Source organism: Aethalodelphis obliquidens, unplaced genomic scaffold (genome assembly GCF_003676395.1).
Source record: "Aethalodelphis obliquidens isolate GAN/ISIS:26980383/991018 unplaced genomic scaffold, ASM367639v1 scaffold1, whole genome shotgun sequence".
NCBI classification, from domain to species: domain Eukaryota; kingdom Metazoa; phylum Chordata; class Mammalia; order Artiodactyla; family Delphinidae; genus Aethalodelphis; species Aethalodelphis obliquidens.
This window is the reverse complement of record NW_020837945.1, coordinates 97,133,368-97,152,552: the sequence shown is the minus strand read 5'-3', so window position 1 is coordinate 97,152,552 and position 19,185 is coordinate 97,133,368. Positions and strand designations below refer to the sequence as shown.

Here is a 19,185-nt window from a genome sequence, read left to right as displayed (position 1 = left end):
TACAGAGAGATTTTTAAGATTGCAAAGTCAGTGAAAGATTTTATCCTATGTGGCTTCAGGGCTACCATTTTGTAATGAAGCATTTTCTTAAAAAATACATATATTTTAACCATCTTTAATAAAAATAAAGGATTATTGAACCAAGATTTGGGAGACATGGGAATTTTACTTTTGACCTTACCACTTCTCCATTTAAAATCTTCAATGGTTTACTACTGAACTGAAATTAATTCCAAAATCTTTACTGTGGACCACAGTGTCTTACATGTGCATCCAGAGGTTTCCTTTTGTTCTTGAGTATGCTATGCCTTTTCTACCTCAATGTCTTAAGACCTCTACCCCAAATTCTCTTTTCCCGTCAGGCTCTCCTCTTTAGCTACTGTCTCTCACATCATCCTGTTTATTTCCTTCACAGCACTCAGAATAATCTGTGATGATTTTTCTTATTGATTTACTCATATACTGTCTACCTCACCCAGCAGAATGAATGGTTCAGGAGGGCAAGGACATGGTCCTATTCCCTCATATGCATCTAGAGTCTACCACTGTGTATCTATTGTGTCATTCAGTTTTCCAGCTTCTAACAGACCAATACCTGAAACCAAATTTCTGATAGCTGCATCCTCTTTCCAACAAACCACAGTTTATAAAGCACCTTCTATATAGATTCTAGTCATATGGGGATATCAAGTTATATGAGTCAGGTCCCTGCCTTCAAAGAATTGTATGTAATCTATTCAAATATATAAAATGTGTCCTGTAAATGAGTAATTGCAGATGTTTTGTCTTTTTAATTCCACTGTCCATGTGTTCATTAATAGTATGTATAAATGCAATTTATTTTTATATGTTTATCTTGTATCCTGCTGACTTGCTGAACTCACATTTTAGTTCTAGGAGTTTGTAGATTCCTTAGAATTTTCAGACAATCATGTCATATGCAAATAGGAATAGTTTTATTTCTTCCTATCTGATCAATGATCCTTTTATTTCCTCTTCTTGCCTGATTGCACCAGCTAGAATTTTTAGCACTATGTTGCATAGAGCCATGAGAATGAACATTCTTGTGCTCTTCCTAATCCTAGGGGGAAATAATTTGGTCTTTTACCTTTAAGTATAATGTTAGTTGTAGGTTTCTTGTATATGCTCTTTATCAAGTTGAAGAAGTTCTCAGTGCTCCCATTTTCTTTTTATCGTGAATACGTTGAATTATGTCAAATGTTTTTTGACATTGATTGATACTATCATGTGAATTTTCTTCTTTGTTCTGTAAATATGAAGAGTACATTGATTGATTTTGAATACTGAACCAGCCTTGCATGCTGCAATAAACCTACTTGGTCATGTTGCATAATTTGTGTATATATTGCTGGATTCTATTTGCTAAAATTTTGGGAAGGATTTTTGCAATTTTATTGCTGAGTGATACTGGTCTATAGTATTCTCGTTCTTTTTTTTTCTTTTTTAGGTACTGTCTTTGCTTGGCTTTGGTATTAGAATAATACAAGCTTCATAAAATAAATAAATTGTAAAGTATTTCCTTTTCTATTTTCTGGAAGAAATTGTAGAATTGATGTTAATTCTTCTTTAAACATTTGGTATAATTATTCAGTGAAACTATCTGGGCCTAGAGATTTCTCTTTGGGGAGTGTTTAAATGATGAATTAATTTTTTCAGAGTTATAGGTCTATACACATTCTCTATTTCATATGAACGAGTTGTGGTTGTTTGTATTTCCTGTAAGGAATTAGCCCATTTCATCCAAGTTGCCAAATTTGGCAGAGTTGTTTACAGTAGTACCTTATTATACTTTTGATGTCATCAGGGTCTATAGTGATATCCTGTTTCATGCCTGATATTGGTCATTTGTATCTTTTCTTTTATTTTCTTTGTCAGTCGCTATTGCCAATTTTATTGATCTAAGAACCAGTTCTTAGACATAGAGAATGGACTTGAGGACATGGGGAGGGGGAAAACTGGGACGAAGTGAAAGAGTGGCATGGACATATATACACTACCAAATGTAAAATAGATAGCTAGTGGGAAGCAGCCGCATAGCACAGGGAGATCAGCTCAGTGCTTTGTGACCACCTAGAGGGGTGGGATAGGGAGGGTGGGAGGGAGATGCAAGAGGGAGGAGATATGGGGATGTAGGTATATGTATAGCTGATTCACTTTGTTATAAAGCAGAAACTAACACACCATTGTAAAGCAATTATACTCCAATAAAGATGTTAAAAAAAAAAAACAGCTCTTTGCTTCAATAATATTATCTATTTTTTCTGGTTTTTTTTTTCTTTGTTTGTTTGTTTTGCGGTACACGGGCCTCTCACCGCTGTGGCCTCTCCCACTGCGGAGCACAGGCTCCGGACGCGCAGGCTCAGCGGCCATGGCTCACGGGCCTAGCCGCTCTGTGTCATGTGGGATCTTCCCGGACCGGGTTACGAACCCGTGTCCCCTGCATCGGCAGGCGGACTCTCAACCACTGTGCCACCAGGGAAGCCCCATAACGGTTTTGAGTGTATCTCTTTACCTAGCTTTTTACTGGTTGTTTCAGGTATTATATTGTGTATAACTGACTTATCTACTGGTAGAATCATTTTACCAATTCAAGTGAAGTGTAGAAGCCTTAACTACTTTCTCTTTACTCTTCTCCATTCATATATAATTATTTAACTATTTCCTCTATGTACATTTATAACCACATCAGACAATGTTATAGGGTTTGCTCAGTTATTAAGTATAATTTAGAAGATTCAAGAGGGGAGGAAAAGTTTTTTTGTATTTATATATAAATAATATATATATAAATATTAATAAGAATAATAAAATTAAGAAAAGGAATTATAAATGAGAATATTTCTTATTCTTGCTCTTTCTTTCTTTCTGATGCTCTTGTTCTTTCTTTCTTCCTGATGTTGCACTATTCCCTTTTTTTAAAAAAAAATAATTTCCCTTCTATTTAGAAAAATGACATTATTTCAGAGTAGTCTGCTGGAGATAAATTCTCTTAGCTTTCCATCATGTGGGAAGGTCTTGGTTTCTCCTTCATTCCTGCAGGGTAATTTTGCTGGATATAGAATCCTGGGTTGTGTTCTTTTTCATCAGTTGAAAAATGTTGTCACTTCCTTCTGGTTTCAATGATTCCTGATGAGAAATCTTTTGTTATTTCACATTTTTCTCTGATAGATAAGGTGTCATTTCTTTCTTGTTGCTTTAAGGATTTTTCCTTTGACTTTAATTGTTGGAAGTTTGACTATGGTGTACCTTAGGATCAGTTTTGGTGGGGTTAATTTGCTTGGGCTTCACTCAAGTTTTTGGATCTGTAGATTTATGTCCTATCAAATTTGATACATTTTTTGCCTCATTTCTTTGAATATATTTTCAGCCCCACTTTCTCTCTTCTATCCCCTAAGACTTAATTGACACAATGCTATAGTTTATCATAGTTCCATAGGTCTCTGAGGCTCCATTTTTTTTTTTCTTTTCTTTTTCAGTCTGTTTTCTCTCTGTTGTTCAGTTGGGTAATTTCTATTGTTCTATCTTCCATCTGCTGATTCTTCCCTCTGTCCCCTCCATTCTGCTTTTTAGCACATCCACTCATATTTTATTTCAGTTATTGTGTTCTTCAGTTCTAAAATTTCCATTTGGTTCTTCATATCTTCTATTTCTTTGCTGAGACTCTATTTCATTTGTTTAAAGCATGTTTGTCATTGCTCATTGAAGCATTTTTATAATAGTGGCTTTAAAATCTTTGTCAGATAATTCTAACATTTCTAACATTTTGATATTGGCATTTATTGGTTGACTTTTTAAATCATTTTGAGATTTTCCTGATTCTTGATATTATTAGTGATTTTCTATTGAAACCTGGACATTTTGTGTATTATGTTATGAGACTTTATATCTCATTTAAATCTTCTATCTTAGTTGGTTTTCTTTGACACAACTCTAGGAAGGATAAGGGGAGAATGCCACCTGTTATTGCCTGATCGAGGTAGAAGTCCAACTTTCCTATCTGGCTTCTGTGAAATCCTGAGGAGAGTATGACTCATTACTTCTGTTCAGGGATGGGAATTCTAGCTCTGCACTGGACCACCACTGATGCCACTTGGCTAGGAAGTGTAGATGTGCCTATTTACTGTTCCCATATGGCTTTCATGGATACCGTGGTGGAGTGGGCTCATTATCAGAGTGGTAGTGAAAGTTTTGACTCTCCAAAACCTTCCTCTGATACGACCCCAAGGGAGGGGGAGAAACACCTCATTATAGCCTGGTGAGGGGGATAGTCTAGCCTTGCCACTCAACCTCTGGTGTCATGTTTGGCTATAGCAGGGCGGTTATTTTGTAGAAATTTGCTGTCTTGCTAGGCTACCTCTTTCCTGGTACTTTGACTAGAGAATCTCCTTCTAAAATTCAAATTACTTGATATTGTCTGCTTAATATTGCCCTACTGGTCACCCATACTTTCTTATTTAAATTGTGTAGGCTGTTTTTTTTTTTCTTTCCTTGCTTCATTTTGGATAATTTATATTTCTAAGTTTTTTCAAGTTCCATAATTTTCTAATTATCTAATCTGCTGTTAGTCCCATTTAGTGAAATTTTTACTTCAGATCTGGTATTCTTCTTCTCCAAAAGTTCCCTTTTGTAGTTTTTTAATATCTTCTATTTTCCTCCTTATTAAATGCATTTTTTTCTTTAATTCTTTAGGCATATTTGGTTTATTTATAGTGCTACTTTAATGTCCTTATCTGCTGATTTAATCATCACTAATATTTCTAAGTCTGTTTTTACTGAGTGAGTATTTTCTTGATTATGGGTCACATTTTTTTACTCTTTACAGATGTTTATTAATTTTTCATGTGGTATGGGACATTATGAATTTTACATGGTTGAGTGCTAGCTTTTGTTGTACTCCTTTAAAAAAATATCATACATTTTTTTCTGGATGCCAAATTAATTCATGTACAGATTAGTTTAATCCTGTCAAGCACTGTTTTTAAGATTTGTTAGGGCGAATCTAGAGTAAACTTTACTCTGGGGTTCAATTAGCCATACTACTTAGCCATGGCCCTTCTGGAATCTCTACTGAATGCCCTGTGTAGTTAACAACATTTCTCCACCTTGGCTGCTGAGAACTGATTCCTGGCTCTGTGTGTGCTCTGGGAATTGTTTGGCTAACAGTTACGCTTATTCTTCTTTCCAGTGTGTTGTTCTTTGGCTGACTTCATGGAGATGTACCCTATGTATATATTGAATTATATTTAGTCAAAGTTTCAAAAGGATCATTATATAGATTTTGGAGTTTTTTTTTCTCCACATAACACTCTCCCACCCCCTTTCCAGCACTCCACAAATTCTACTTGCCTTAACAATCATGATGTGGGATCTGTCTCTCCAGTTGAGGAAGATCATTGAGCTCTCCTTTGGTTTCTCTTTCATGTGCTGTAATCCAGAAGTTGCCTCCAGCAGAACTCAGCAATAATTGAGCTTTTTGTTTCTCTTCGCTCAGTGTTGCACCTCCTGTGCTGTCTGTTGACCAATATCCATTGTTTATTGTAGAAGGTAAGCCCAGTTACAGTTACTCTTGGAGGATCACAAGCCCCATTTAAGTGCTACTACGTAAAGGGCACTGTCCTTTATCTCTAAACACAAGATAAACATTCCAATGTCTTTTCAGTCTTTCTTGACTGTAAATAATACTTGTGGCCCACATTCTACTTTCAAATGCCCTCCTATGTTCTGCAGCTGAGAATAAAAGCTGCAAATTTACAATCAAATACTTCACTGTAGGAGATTTATTTTATGGTTTTTCTAGAGTCCAATCCATATGTTTTTTTCTAGAGCCCAATCCTTAAGTTCACAGTTAAAATCAGTCTCAAAAACAGAAGGGAGTTTTGACAGTACAATGGCTTGCTGTAGGGAGGTTATATGCAGCCATTATCTGGACCAGTAACCCTCATAGTTGGAGACCTTGGGCATAAAGAAGGCATTAAGGGCAATAAGAGATTAAAGTAAATTTAGAGAAGTTCCCAGAGGTAGTTGTCAATGAGAAGAACATATCAAAGATAACTGCAATATGCTTTATAATCTTGCATCTGGTGGAATTGACTTCTCACTTTTCAGAGTTAAGAAAAGTTACCTCTCCCATTGTCTTAAGCAGGGGTCCCCAACCCCCAGGCTGCAGACTGGTACTGGTCCACAGCCCGTTAGGAACCAGGCCACACAGCAGGAGGTGAGTGGCAGGCGAGTGAGTGAAGCTTCATCTGCTGCCTCCCATCGCTCCCCATCACTCGCCTTACCGCCTGAACCATCTCCCCCAACTTCCATGGAAAAATTGTCTTCCACGATACCAGCCCCTGGTGCCAAAAAGGTTGGGGACTGCTGGTCTTAAAAGCTGGTGGTAGAGGTTATGGAGTAAAGAAAGTAAGTTTCTGGTATAAACATGGCTGTGTAGGTCAACATCTTTTTCTTAACCTGTGACAAAGCATACAGAAAAAAATGAAGAAAACAAGCAAAACCAAAAAGGTCCAGCAAATTTTACTTTTGTGAAATTGTGGGGCAGATTGAATCTACAGACTCGAATGTAAGAGTTTTTAGAGAGTTGATACTGGGCAGAAGCAACACAAGGAGAAAAAGGATGAGAAAAGGTAAGAAAAGAAGGAAGACAATAATAAAGATTTGTATGGAAACTGATGAAATAGAGAATAGAAAAACAGGAGAGAAAATTAATTAAAACCAGAAGTTGGTTCTTTGAAAATGTCGATAAAATCGACAAACATTTAGCTAGACTGAAAAAGGAAAAAAGAAAGATGACTCAAATAACTAAAATCATTAATGAAAGAGAGACATCACTACTGACCCTAAGGAAATTTAAAAAGAAAATAGGATATACTACGAACAACTGTGTCACAACAGATTAGATAACTTAGATGAACACATTCCTAGAATGACAGCAACTACTGAAACTGACTTCTAAAGAAATAGAAAATCTGGTTAGACATTTAATAAGTAAAGCTAGACTTATCATGGTGATCATTTCATAATGTATTTAAATGTTGAATCACTATGGTATACACCTGAAACTGACATAATACTGTTCCTTAACTATATTTAAATTGTAAAAAAAGGTAAAAAAAAAAAAAAGTAAATAAAATAGTGTAGTATTTGTGTGTGACCTACACACATCCTCCTGGGGAAAAAAAAAAAAAAGAGAGAGAGAGAGGGATAGAATTAGTAATTTAAAAACTTCCCAGGGCTTCCCTGGTGGCACAGTGGTTGAGAGTCCGCCTGCCGATGCAGGGTACACGGGTTCGTGCCCCGGTCTGGGAAGATCCCACATGCCGTGGAACGGCTAGGCCTGTGAGCCATGGCCACTGAGCCTGCGCCTCCGGAGCCTGTGCTCCGCCACGGGAGAGGCCACAACAGTGAGAGGCCCACGTACCGCCAAAAAAAAAACCTTCCCAAAAGAAAAGTTTAAACTGAGATGGTTTCAGTGGTAAATAATACCAAACATTTAAAGAAAAATTAATACAGATTATTCACAAATTATCCCAAAATATAGAAGAGGAGAGAACAATTCCCAGATCATTCCATGGGGCCAGTATTACCCTGATACTAAAATCAGACAAGGATTTCACAAAAAAGAAAACTACAGACCAATATCTCTTATGCATGTAGATGTAAAAATCCTCAGCAAAATATTAGTAAACCAAATCCAACAATTTATAAAACTGATTATACACTATGATCAAGTAGGATTTATCTCAGGAAATCAAGATGGGTTCAACATCTGAAAATCAATTAATGTGATATACCATATCAAAACCCACCTGATCATCTCAATAGATGCAAGAAAAAAATCTTGACAAAATCCAACTCCCTTCCATGATAAAAGAACTCAACAAACTAGAAATAGAAGAGAATTTCCTCAACCTAATAAATGGAACCTATGAGAAACACACAGTAACTTTACACTAAATAGTGAAGTGCTAAAAGCTTTCCCCCTATAATCAGGAATGAGGCAAGGATATCTATTCATGCCACTTCTATTCAACATGGTACTGCAAGTTCTAGCCAGAGCAAAAAGGCAAGAAAATAGAAGACATCCAGACTAGAAAGGAAGAAATAAGATATCTCTGTTCACAGATGACAGGATCTTGTAACAGAAAATTTTAAGGAATCCACCTAAAAAAACTATTAGAATTAACAAGGAAATCCAACTAAGTTGTGGGATTAAAGATCAAACTATAAAAATCAATTGGATTTCTATACACTAGCAATGAAAAATCTGGAAGTAAAGTTAAGAAATGATTCTAGCTATTATAACATTGAATAAAATACATAGGAACAAATTTAACAAAAGAAGTGCCAAAATTATATAATGAAAACTGCAAAACATTGTTGAAATAAGTTAGATACTAAAATAAATGGAAAGACATCTCGCGTTCATGGATCAGATAACTTAATTTTGTTCAAATGGCAGTACTCCCCCAAATTGATCCACAAATTCAATTCAATCTCTCCCTACATAAAAGCAAGAAGTAGAACAATGTATATTGTATCTGTGATAGATAGATAGATAGATATTTGTATCACTTATATTTTCATAAAGTCTGGAAGGATTTACAAGAAATTAACAAAAGCATGCAAGCATTAATGTACTGCCAGCTTGCATTTTGTGGTAGTTGTTACATTGAAACTGGGTGAACGTGGGAGCAAGGTAGCTTTATTCATTGTTCTGCTTTTTATATTCTGTGCATTATTTTAAAAAAGGAAATGGGGAACATACAGGAGTAGGAATTTCCACCCCAGCAGCTTGTAATGTAGCCAAGGCTGATTTACAGAGTCAGACCAGGATCACTTAGCTCATCAATTCAACAAATAAGCTCTGTGTGGAGGTACTCCTTATAGGACGTGTGGCTTCACATTACTTTGGACTTCCAGAGAATATGACTAAGACTAAGATGAGAGCAAGTGAGGGGAAAAGGAGATCAGAAGGAGGTCACTCACTAATTCCAGTGGGATCTGAACTTCTTTATTTCATCTCCATGGCAGCGGTAGCTAAGACTCTCCCATGTTGCTCCGGTTGGCCTTTTCTTGGCACCGTGGTTGCTTATCCAAAGGCAGAGGAGATCTAGAGGAGGTGAAAGGTTTATCTGAGGATAATTGCTGCTCAAAGGAGTAGAAAAGGTGGGGACAGAAGGAGAAAAAATGAAAAGGTGTGTGGAGGAGTTCCTGCTGATTCTATTTAACTTTGGGTACAAGAGGGCAGCAGATGGACTTTTGAGAAGAGTAAAATTAGCCAGTTCTTTGACCTCGATCCATGTTTGGATTTGTTCAGATTTTGGAGCTCACATCACAAAATGGGAAACATTTTGTTGGATTAGCGTCATCTGAAAGCGGGAAAGACTTTCCAGAGGCTTTACCATCTTTATGTAAGAAATCCTCCTGCCCCAGTTCTCTTTTACCTTTCTCCAAACTTCTGCTTTGTACATCTTTCTGAAGTTAATGAATTGAAAACTATCACTGCTTAATTGCTTTTAGCGATGGACCCCTGCATGGGTGGAAATGGATGTGCTCACATCTGTCAGAGTCAGCATGGCGTGGCCAGGAGTGCCTGTCACCCAGGGTACCAGCTGTCTGAATACAAAAAGGCCTGTGCAGGTTGGAAGTTGAAACTGATGGATTAATTGGGTAATTGTTTGAAATTCTGTGGTAATTCAGTTTTGATTAGTCAGAACAGCTAGGAGAAAGGTGTTTTCATTTATGCTTAAAAAAGAACATTTATATTCTTATTTGATCATTCTGAAAGGTATTTTTATGAAACTTTAAAAACTCAGTGAAATTTTTAGTTACAAAAAATGATCTGGTGTAGTTTCAGAATTGATTCTTTTTGTTTTCTGTTTTTCATTCTGAAGTGAATTCCAGAATTAATATTTCAAAACCTTCCATAACCTCACAGGGAGTTTTTTATTATAGGCTACAGAAGGTGGAGATAACCTTTGAAAAGCAACTATGTGCAAATGAGTGCTCTCAGAAGTTAGGAATAATTAAAACCAAAAAGAAAGAAACTCTATAACTACAAGGTTACTTATTTCTGTTTCCTAGAAATAGCAAAAGACACACTTCAATTCAAAGATAAAAGTGATAAATTACTTCGTGACCAGAACTGATAAATGAAGTCATTCCTGTGGGACTGTCTTTGTTTTAATAACTTCTGAGAAATCACAGAATCCTTCATTTTTATCACAGCATTTCTATGAAATGAGAAACAGTTTATTTGCATTAATTAAGAAAATACAAAATGTTTCCTGACTTATGGGACTGATAAACACTTTAAGAAATTGAAAAAGAATTAGACATAAAAATTAGTGTGAAGTTAGTTTTTTTTTTCTTTAAGCCAAAACCAAGATAAAGTTTTCTGTGGATTATGTTAACGTACTTTTCTGACAGAGAACATTTCTGCTTTGGTCCTCTGTTTGCATAGCACCTACCTTGCTGAGTTTCTGACACAGAATAGGATCTTATTAAAATTTGTGGAAAATTGACAAATGTATACATATATAGATATATACATATATCCATACTTATCTATATAATATCTTTTTCAAATTTTTATTTTAATAATATCTGGTACATTATTCCTAAAAAGTCTGTCCCCAAAGTTACTGCCTATGTAGGGTTTTATAAATACCTTAGAAAAAATGAGTATTTCTCTTAAGAGTCCTGGTGGGGGTGGCATGCAGGACCGTACAAGGAGGAGGTTCTATTTGGGAAAATAATGGTGAGACCTATCCATTTAAAGGGGGGGCCTGCAGAAACTACATGGGCCACAAAATGATGTTATACTGAATAGACTTGGCCATCAGTGTCAGGAGAGAGAGAGGGCACCAGTGTTTAAATGGCATTGCCCTGTAACAATCATATGTACAATATACACCATGGATTGCTACATATGAAAACTCCAAATCTGCCTTGTGTATGGCCACTTGTACTGTCTTAAATCAGAGAGATACCATTTTTGGTTAAGAATTTGATACATATTCATGAAGACAAATTACAATGACTTCTGCCTATATTATTAGAGGATAGAAAAGGTCTATTTTTTTGTTTGTCTTCTCTTTTTTCAAATTAATAGATACTAGTAGGTTCTAATAGGTAGAAAGAAGTGTTTGAGAACATAAGACCTACAGTAGAGTTCATGTCATTCGCAGTTGGTTTATTTGCAAATATGGAACCTATGTGGTATTTTACTGTTACGTTTGATGTTGGGGGTTGAGAGGCAGGGGATGCTTTAGTGCATTTTTATAGTTTACAAATAAACCTTAATTCCAGCTCTGAAGACACAGCTCCTGTGTATCTCTTTCTGCAGATGTAAACGAGTGTGCTGAAGGGCTTGCTTCCTGCCGCCATCGCTGTGTGAACACAGTGAAATCTTTCACTTGTGCCTGCCACCCTGGTTTTGAGCTGGGAGCTGATGGAAAACAGTGTTCAAGTAAGTGGCAATAATCGCAGCCCAGGAAATGTGTGGCATTTTACAAGTATTAAACAAGAGTAACAAACAAAAGAACTACACTGAATGTCTTGCCGAAGTGGAAGCTCCTGAGAATGTTTTCCCCTGGGGTAGACTGGGTGTGGGAGCTTCGAAGACCAACCCCCTCATTTTAATTTGACAAAACAGGGGCCCAGAGTCAACAGAAAATGGTCGGTATCATGATCCACAGTGTAGACCACAAGGACTAAGTCTCAGGTCTTCTGACTCGGGGCTGTCTTGGACCCATGGCTCTCCTTTGCGAAGAGTCTGTCTTCCTTCACCACCTCTGCTGTGCAATATTTATTGAACACTAATAATTCCAGTGTAAAACTCAGGGAAAAGGAACTAGCAGGAGTGAAGGAACCAGCAGCACAAGGGGCGGCTCTAGATTGTAATAGCATGTCTCATTTTCCATCTCAGTTCCAAAGATGCCCTTTCCAGTTCTCCACATCTTAGTAAACCATCCATTCCGGGTGGAAGTCAAAAATTCAGTTATGCAAATGAGTAAGTGACAGAACTGGGACTTGAACTAGGGTCTTTAGGCTCCAAATATACTATCCTTTTAACTTTGTTATGTGTTTGTATACATCATATGTCTCTTGATCAGTTTTTTTTTTTTTTTTTTGCATTACGCGGGCCTCTCACTGTTGTGGCCTCTCCCGTTGCGGAGCACAGGCTCCGGACGCGCAGGCTCAGTGGCCATGGCTCACGGGCCCAGCCGCTCCGCGGCATGTGGGATCTTCCCAGACCGGGGCACAAACCCGTGTCCCCTGCATCGGCAGGCGGACTCTCAACCACTGCGCCACCAGGGAAGCCCTCTTGATCAGTTTTAATTAAGGAAGAATAATAAGGCTAATGATAAACAGAATAAATTATGTAATGTTTTTACCTAAGCTCTCTCATGAAGAGACATTCTTAAGGGCACTAAGTTTTTCATTCTCTTCCAGTGCATAAAACTCTAATTCTTTAATGCCTGGGTTGCCGGTGTAGCCTTAAGGTCTGTTGGTATATTTCTACTGCTTAAAGACAGGGCAGTTTTGCTGCAGTGATATTTGTCTTTTAAAGAGCAAACTAAATAACATGGGAGAGAAGAATTAACTACTAATTAGGATATAACTTCTTTCGAAGTGAATCTTTCTCTCAATGCCCTGAGGAGTCCTTTCAGGCAGAGAGAAATGTGGATGGTTTTTTCTTTCTTATTAATATCTTGGCTTTTTAATGTGGCCAGAGGTTTAGGAGGTGAGTACATTTTACAGATGCCTGAAGTAAAATCCCTTGCAATCTGACTGGTGAGTTCTCAGTTATCATGAAAGAGGGGGTCATTATTGCTAATGAGTCATGAGGTATAGGCTTTCTGTGAAAGTTACTTGGGAAAGCAATTTGCCCTAGAGTTGAATACATTTGGTAGAAGTGTATTTTTACATTTATTTCCCTCATGTGAATATTTGGCTAAGTTCTTTGTGTAGCTCTCACCAGACCTCAATATTTACTAACTGACATACAAAACTTTCTTGGTGAAAACTGGTATTTTGAGTGCTTTAAAACTTGTAGGTGGGGTAAATGTTTTCAGAACATGGTAATATTTAGCAGTGAGGAACTTCCCTGGTGGCTCAGTGGTTAGGAATCTGTCTGCCAATGCAGGGGACATGGGTTCGAGCCCTGGTCCGGGAAGATCCCACATGCTGCAGAGAAACTGAGCCAGTGTGCCACAACTGCTAAGCCTGCACTCTAGAGCCCACGAGCCACAAATAGTGAGCCTGTGTGCCAGAACTAGTGAGCCCGCGTGCCACAACTACTGAAGCCCACATGCCTGGAGCCCATGCTCCGCAACAAGAGAAGTCACCGCATTGAGAAGGCCCTTGCACGGCAACAAAGAGCAGCCCCAGCTCACTGCAACTAGAGAAAGCCCGCGCAAAGCAAAGAAGACCCAACACAGCCCAAAATAAATAAATAAATAAATTAAAAAAAAAGAAAAAAACAATGAATTACGTGTTCTTCATGTAACAGTATATTTTAGGCAAATATTGTTTTAACTTTTTCCTAGGACAACAATATTTTGTATTTATATGATTTCTTCTCAGAGGCTCTCAAAATACTGTATAGCATAAACATCGAATCCTCAAAGTGTGCTATGAATGAACTATCACTATCTTGTGATTAGAAATTAGAAAATTCTGGATCTAGCATGGTTAAATAAAACTGTCCCCAAACTACCAAGCAGTATATAGTGAACCTAAGTTCCATATGTATTTAATGCATATTTAATATATTGAGTAAATAATGATTATTTGCTATCTATGAGAAACCACGGGGATCAGATTTTAAAGTTTTTTTAAAGCATATTTTTAGCTATGATAGTTAAACAGTGTCATCTGTATCAAGAACGCAGACTCTCAGCTTACTTCTAGTGGCCAGTTCTAGATGAGTATGCGCATGTCTGAGTCCCGTATAGTTTAGCTCTTTATGAGGTTACAGTAATGTCATTTATATGTAAAGTACCTCCGGCAGTCTTACAGCTGCATTGATCACAGGGAAACGAGAATAGGAGCCAAACTTTGAAATATGTCTCCCTACAGAGTATATGCTAACATACTGTGAAAACTATCAGTTCCCTTAATTATTTCAGCCTTTCCTTTAGCTCTCTTATTTTGCTGTGTCCTAAACTAGCTGTTTCTAAACCCAAAGGCATTCTTATTTTCAACAATAAACTCATTAGCATAATCTTTTTTTTGTTTATTCAATCATTCAAAACCTATTTGTTTTTTAATTTTAACACTTTTTTTTAACATCTTTATTGGAGTATAATTGCTTTACAATGGTGTGTTAGTTTCTGCTGTATAACAAAGTGAATCAGCTATACATATACATATATCCACATATCCCCTCCTTCTCGGGTCTCCCTCCCACCCTCCCTATCCCATCCCTCTAGGTGGTCACAAAGCACTGAGCTGATCTCCCTGTGCTATGTGGCTGCTTCCCACTAGCTATCTATTTTACATTTGGTAGTGTATATATGTCCATGCCACTCTCTCACTTCATCCCAATTTACCCTTCCCCCTCCCCGTGTCCTCAAGTCCATTCTCTACTCTCAAAACCAATTTTTGAACATCTGTTACGAGCTGGGTAATACAAGATGATGAAGGTACAGAGGAATGAGCACAATGACAGGGATGTGCCCTGGGCGCCCTGGACACATGGCTGCTGCCTAGCGTAGGCTGGAAGCTGGGACCAGGGAGCATGATTTCTGTACATGTAACTATACAGCGACATAGCAGATACCTTGGCAGTTTGAATGGTGATACAGGCTCTCAAGGAATACCACAATCCTAAGTGCCCTTGTCCTGTTCTTTCGCATCTTTCTTCTTTCAAAGGATTCAGGAGTTAAGAATGGAAGGAAATGAACCAATATAGTCGCTCTCATTTAGAGGTGTGTCCAAGCAACACAAATGAAGAACAGAAGGGGGCCAATGGTGAAAATAGCAGAGTATCTAATTCCATACTTTTAACAATGATGCAAAGCGTTCTTTTATTTTTCATTTTCTCACTTAGAAAATGATTGATTATAATACCTGTGTGCTCAGGAAAATTGACATCTATGTACTGAGCTGGATGCCCCCCAAAGTGCCCCAAGGTAGTGGCATGTACCATGATCAGCAAATTAGTGCTCAAAGTAAGAGAATGTTTATGTAATAAGTGACTTTTGTATACATCAAAGCTGATTAGCATATGAACATGATACCAGTTACATATAATCAGCTAATTCATTGGTTTTTTGTTCATAGTTTTGTTCCAAAGCCATTTTTAACAGTATTTTCATGTACTCACAGCCTAAGAAAAGGGCAGATATTAACATACCATTAGTTTGAGAACAGATATGTCAGCTGTATTTGCTTTCTGATCATTGATTCAATACACATATTTTTTACATTCTGAAAATACTGAAAATTCCCAGACGTAAGTGTCCTTTAAGATACGTTTAATAACCATTGGTGGACTCATTACCTTTCTGCCACACTCTGTCAGTTTGACATTATTTATAGGTTTATAAGCTTTTTGATATGGTCTAGATATTTACAATGCTTAATAGTCCTCAGACTTTTACTTTTATATGCTTAGAGTGTTGACAGATTTCCAATAAAGTTAGTCATCTCCCAACAGAGAGAGTGTACCCATTGTTGCCATATATTCAGATTTCTCTGTTATTATGCTAATAATTCTCTTTTGCTTGTTTTGGAAAGGGATTGAATTGGAAATTGTCAATAGCTGTGAAAAGAATAATGGTGGTTGTTCCTGTCACTGTGAACATGCAGTTGGTGGGCCCTGTTGCTCCTGTAACCATGGACACCAACTTGATTCAGATGAGAAAACATGCATAGGTAATGTATGGTAAATGCCATCTTCCTTCAGAGGTTGCCCTGGATTCATTTAGCCCTTTCTTCTCTAATACTTAGTGCTCTAATGTAGCCACATCTCTCAAACTGCAAGAAGTAAAGTGAACAGTGTCTTTGGCTACTGGATAAATGTAAAAGAAATACTAATTGACAGAAGACATCATTGTGTTTAGATATTTACTTTGAAGTTAAAGGAGATTTAAAACTTATTAGCAATATATATGGACTTAACAGTTTTATTTCTGGAAAATATTCTAAGGCCTATCTAACCATTTAATGTAATTTGTAATTCAAACAAAAATGCCACCATGCACGCTAATTCTCTCCACCACAAGCAGAAGCAATCATGTTCTTTGGTTTTCAACTTGGTGATAATTTGGATGTCACCTTTGACATGGCAGGTAGCTACGGTCCAAAAGAAAACTTTAAAAGATGTTATTCTTTGGAAGTCCCAGCTCAAAACTATTTTTAATGGGTAACTTTTTCTACATATTATCAGAACTTATATCATTTGAGACAATGAGAAGAATAAATTCCACCCCAGCCTTGCTTCATAATGAAATGTTTAATCTAGAACTTCTGAGAAAAAGGAATATCTACTAAAAATAGGAAGAGTGAGCATCAAACTAAATTACTATGTGCTCTGGGTCTGAGAGCACCTACAAGCCCCTAAAACAATTTGCCATCATTCGAGAATTATGATACCATATTTGCTTGTTTTCTTTTGTGATACTTTATATCACCTTTCTTAAAAATTATGATGTGAGTACTAAAAACAATCTTTGACCATTTCATGCTACAGTATGATTTGAGGCAAACTGAAGTACCAAAAGAGAAGAGGTGAATTTCAAAAGCCTAAGTCATTGAGATTTTTTAGTTTGGCACTAATGTGACAGAGTGAACTTCAAGGGATTTTAAAGTATTCTGGTTTCATAAATTATTTAACCAAAACAATGTCATTACTTGTTATTTCTTGATCGAACATCACCTTCTGCATTTTTCTCAGTGTCTATGGTGATTAACTTAATGAAACCAGTTGATTGCCTTGCTTCTTTTTTGTAATGAAAATTATGCTTATAATTTTCTACCTTGCTAACATTTGTATCTCTGGAAAAAAAAAAGGGCTTCCTTTCTTCTTTGCTTCCTCGCTCCCTCCCTCCCTTCCTTCTTTCCTTCCTACCTTCTTTTATTGACTGTTGGGTAAGGGAAACTGGAATTTTGCTAAACCTTTTGTTTGCAACTTATAGTTTGATATCTTTCCTTATTCTTTGAAAAGTACAGTTCAGTAAATTTCTTATTTACAGCCAGAAAAAATAGCATCTTCCAGGGTCAAAATGTAGAAAATTGCATATTTATGACATTTCAGCAGTCAACATGACAACATTGTTTTGTTTACGGCTCAAGTTTATTTCATTTTCCAACAATAAATAACACTCATTCCTAAAGACCAAATATTCACTAGAGTAAAGGCAATGATTTGTTTGGAGTGTGCATATACATACTCGGCTTATTTGCCTGAGAACAGATTAAGGCCATGGATGCTTTGTAAAACATTCATGCATGAGGGAAATTAAACAATTTTCTTTTTAGTGTATTTTAGGATCCACTTTCCTTTTACATAACTTTCCTTTTACACAACGTTCCTTTTACAAATAAATGTGTTCTAGTCTGCAAATGGTCAGTCTTGCCCAAATGCAAAAATGTATTAGGGCTAAAACCTAGAGATGTTTTAACGCAATTTGAAAGACAACTATACAAAATACAAGTGTCTGACCAGCAGTAAGTTCACTAAATTTAACAACTGGTAGTTATCAGAAAAAAATTTTATTCTAATCTTTGGAGCTTTATTCAGTGACTATGTGTGGGGGGTAGATACAGAAGGTCAAGTTTTTTCAAGGTTTACGTTTGATGCTTTTCTGAAGTCATAATTGAAATGTTTAATTGTTTCACCTGACTGCAATTAATGCTGTAGTTTTGATTAGGGCTAAATTTTTAAGTACAGGTGAATTTCTCTGCGATGCTGCAATATTTGGTGTATTGGCCAATGTAAATAGGAAAAATATTATCATCGGAGAGGAAGAAAAATTAAAAATAAAAAATAAGCAAGGAAAGATATTACCAAATAAGATCTGGAAAGGAATCAAGACATTTAGGAAAACAGGTGATATAAGGGTTGAAGGGACAGGACATTTTAAGAAAGGAAGAGTGGGGTTTCAGATGAGTTCTGTACATGAGACAGAAATAACCCCAGAGGAATGATAATAGAAGAAGAATCCAAAATGGGTCATAAAATGATAGATCGAGGAATTCATTTTTCCAGTTATGTGATGCAATTGTGCTCCTTACTGGTTGAGAACAGGGAATCATGAGACGTATATGTTTAGAGGCTCTGGTGATATCTGAGAAGACTTTTAAAAAAATCTTGAAATAAGAAAATCCAAAAAACATAATGTTTTAGATAAAATTAAACTGAATTTTTTAAAGTTTTTTTTTGTCCTCTATATTCATGCTATATAATACAAAGGATAAATGAAGTTTTAATATAAGAAAGGAAAAAAATATCATCTAGAGTTTTGTGAGTAGCACTGCTTGTGACATTTTGCAGGAGAAAGAATGTTTTGTGTCCAAATGACCTTCATTTGGATATTTTATGGTGACCCCTAACCTTAGCTGATTGATTGCATTTTCTTTCCTTCCTTTCTCTTGTCTGCATTTTCTTACATTGGTACCCTTTCCAAGGTTAATTGAGACACTGACCTTTTATATCTGGGGCCGCTCATGTAGTTATGGAGCAATGGGATTTTGTAAACTCAGCACTGACAGGCCACCCAACTTAACAATTCAACAAAGGGGGTAGAATTGAACTAAGGACCTATAGTCAAAAACCCTGACCACACAATTCCCAGGTGTCTAGCCTGGTGAAAGCAGTGGGTAAAGAGTCTGTTGCTACCCTTTAGCCAATTATATTATAAATGATCCCCTCAAAACTCAGGATAAATCGATTAGCCTTTGGCTGAAAGGTTTCAATTTGACATCTTCTGGTGCATTTTTATTTTCTGCAGGGCAAATAAAGGAAGACACATGCCAGATTGTAGAATCCTAGAATAACAGTGCTGAAGGAGACTTAAAGATCATCATTTAGAAAGCTGTTTATCTGCTAGGACACTCCAGGGTAATAGTGTCACCAATTATAATAAAAACTCATCCCAGTCAAAGCATCATCGAAAAGTTCAAGCAAATGCCCTGAAATATTCTGTA

The 19,185-nt window shown here is 36.8% G+C and overlaps 1 protein-coding gene across 1 annotated transcript in view; it reads left to right on the top strand.

Annotated features, from left to right (window-relative positions):
- The window catches only part of LOC113629270 (EGF-like and EMI domain-containing protein 1), a 460,637-nt gene that overhangs the window by 419,242 nt on the left and 22,210 nt on the right, over nucleotides 1-19,185 (top strand). Inside the window, 3 exon segments of the mRNA XM_027123709.1 lie at nucleotides 9,547-9,666; nucleotides 11,375-11,497; nucleotides 15,775-15,912. Coding sequence (XP_026979510.1) covers nucleotides 9,547-9,666; nucleotides 11,375-11,497; nucleotides 15,775-15,912 — 381 coding nt within the window.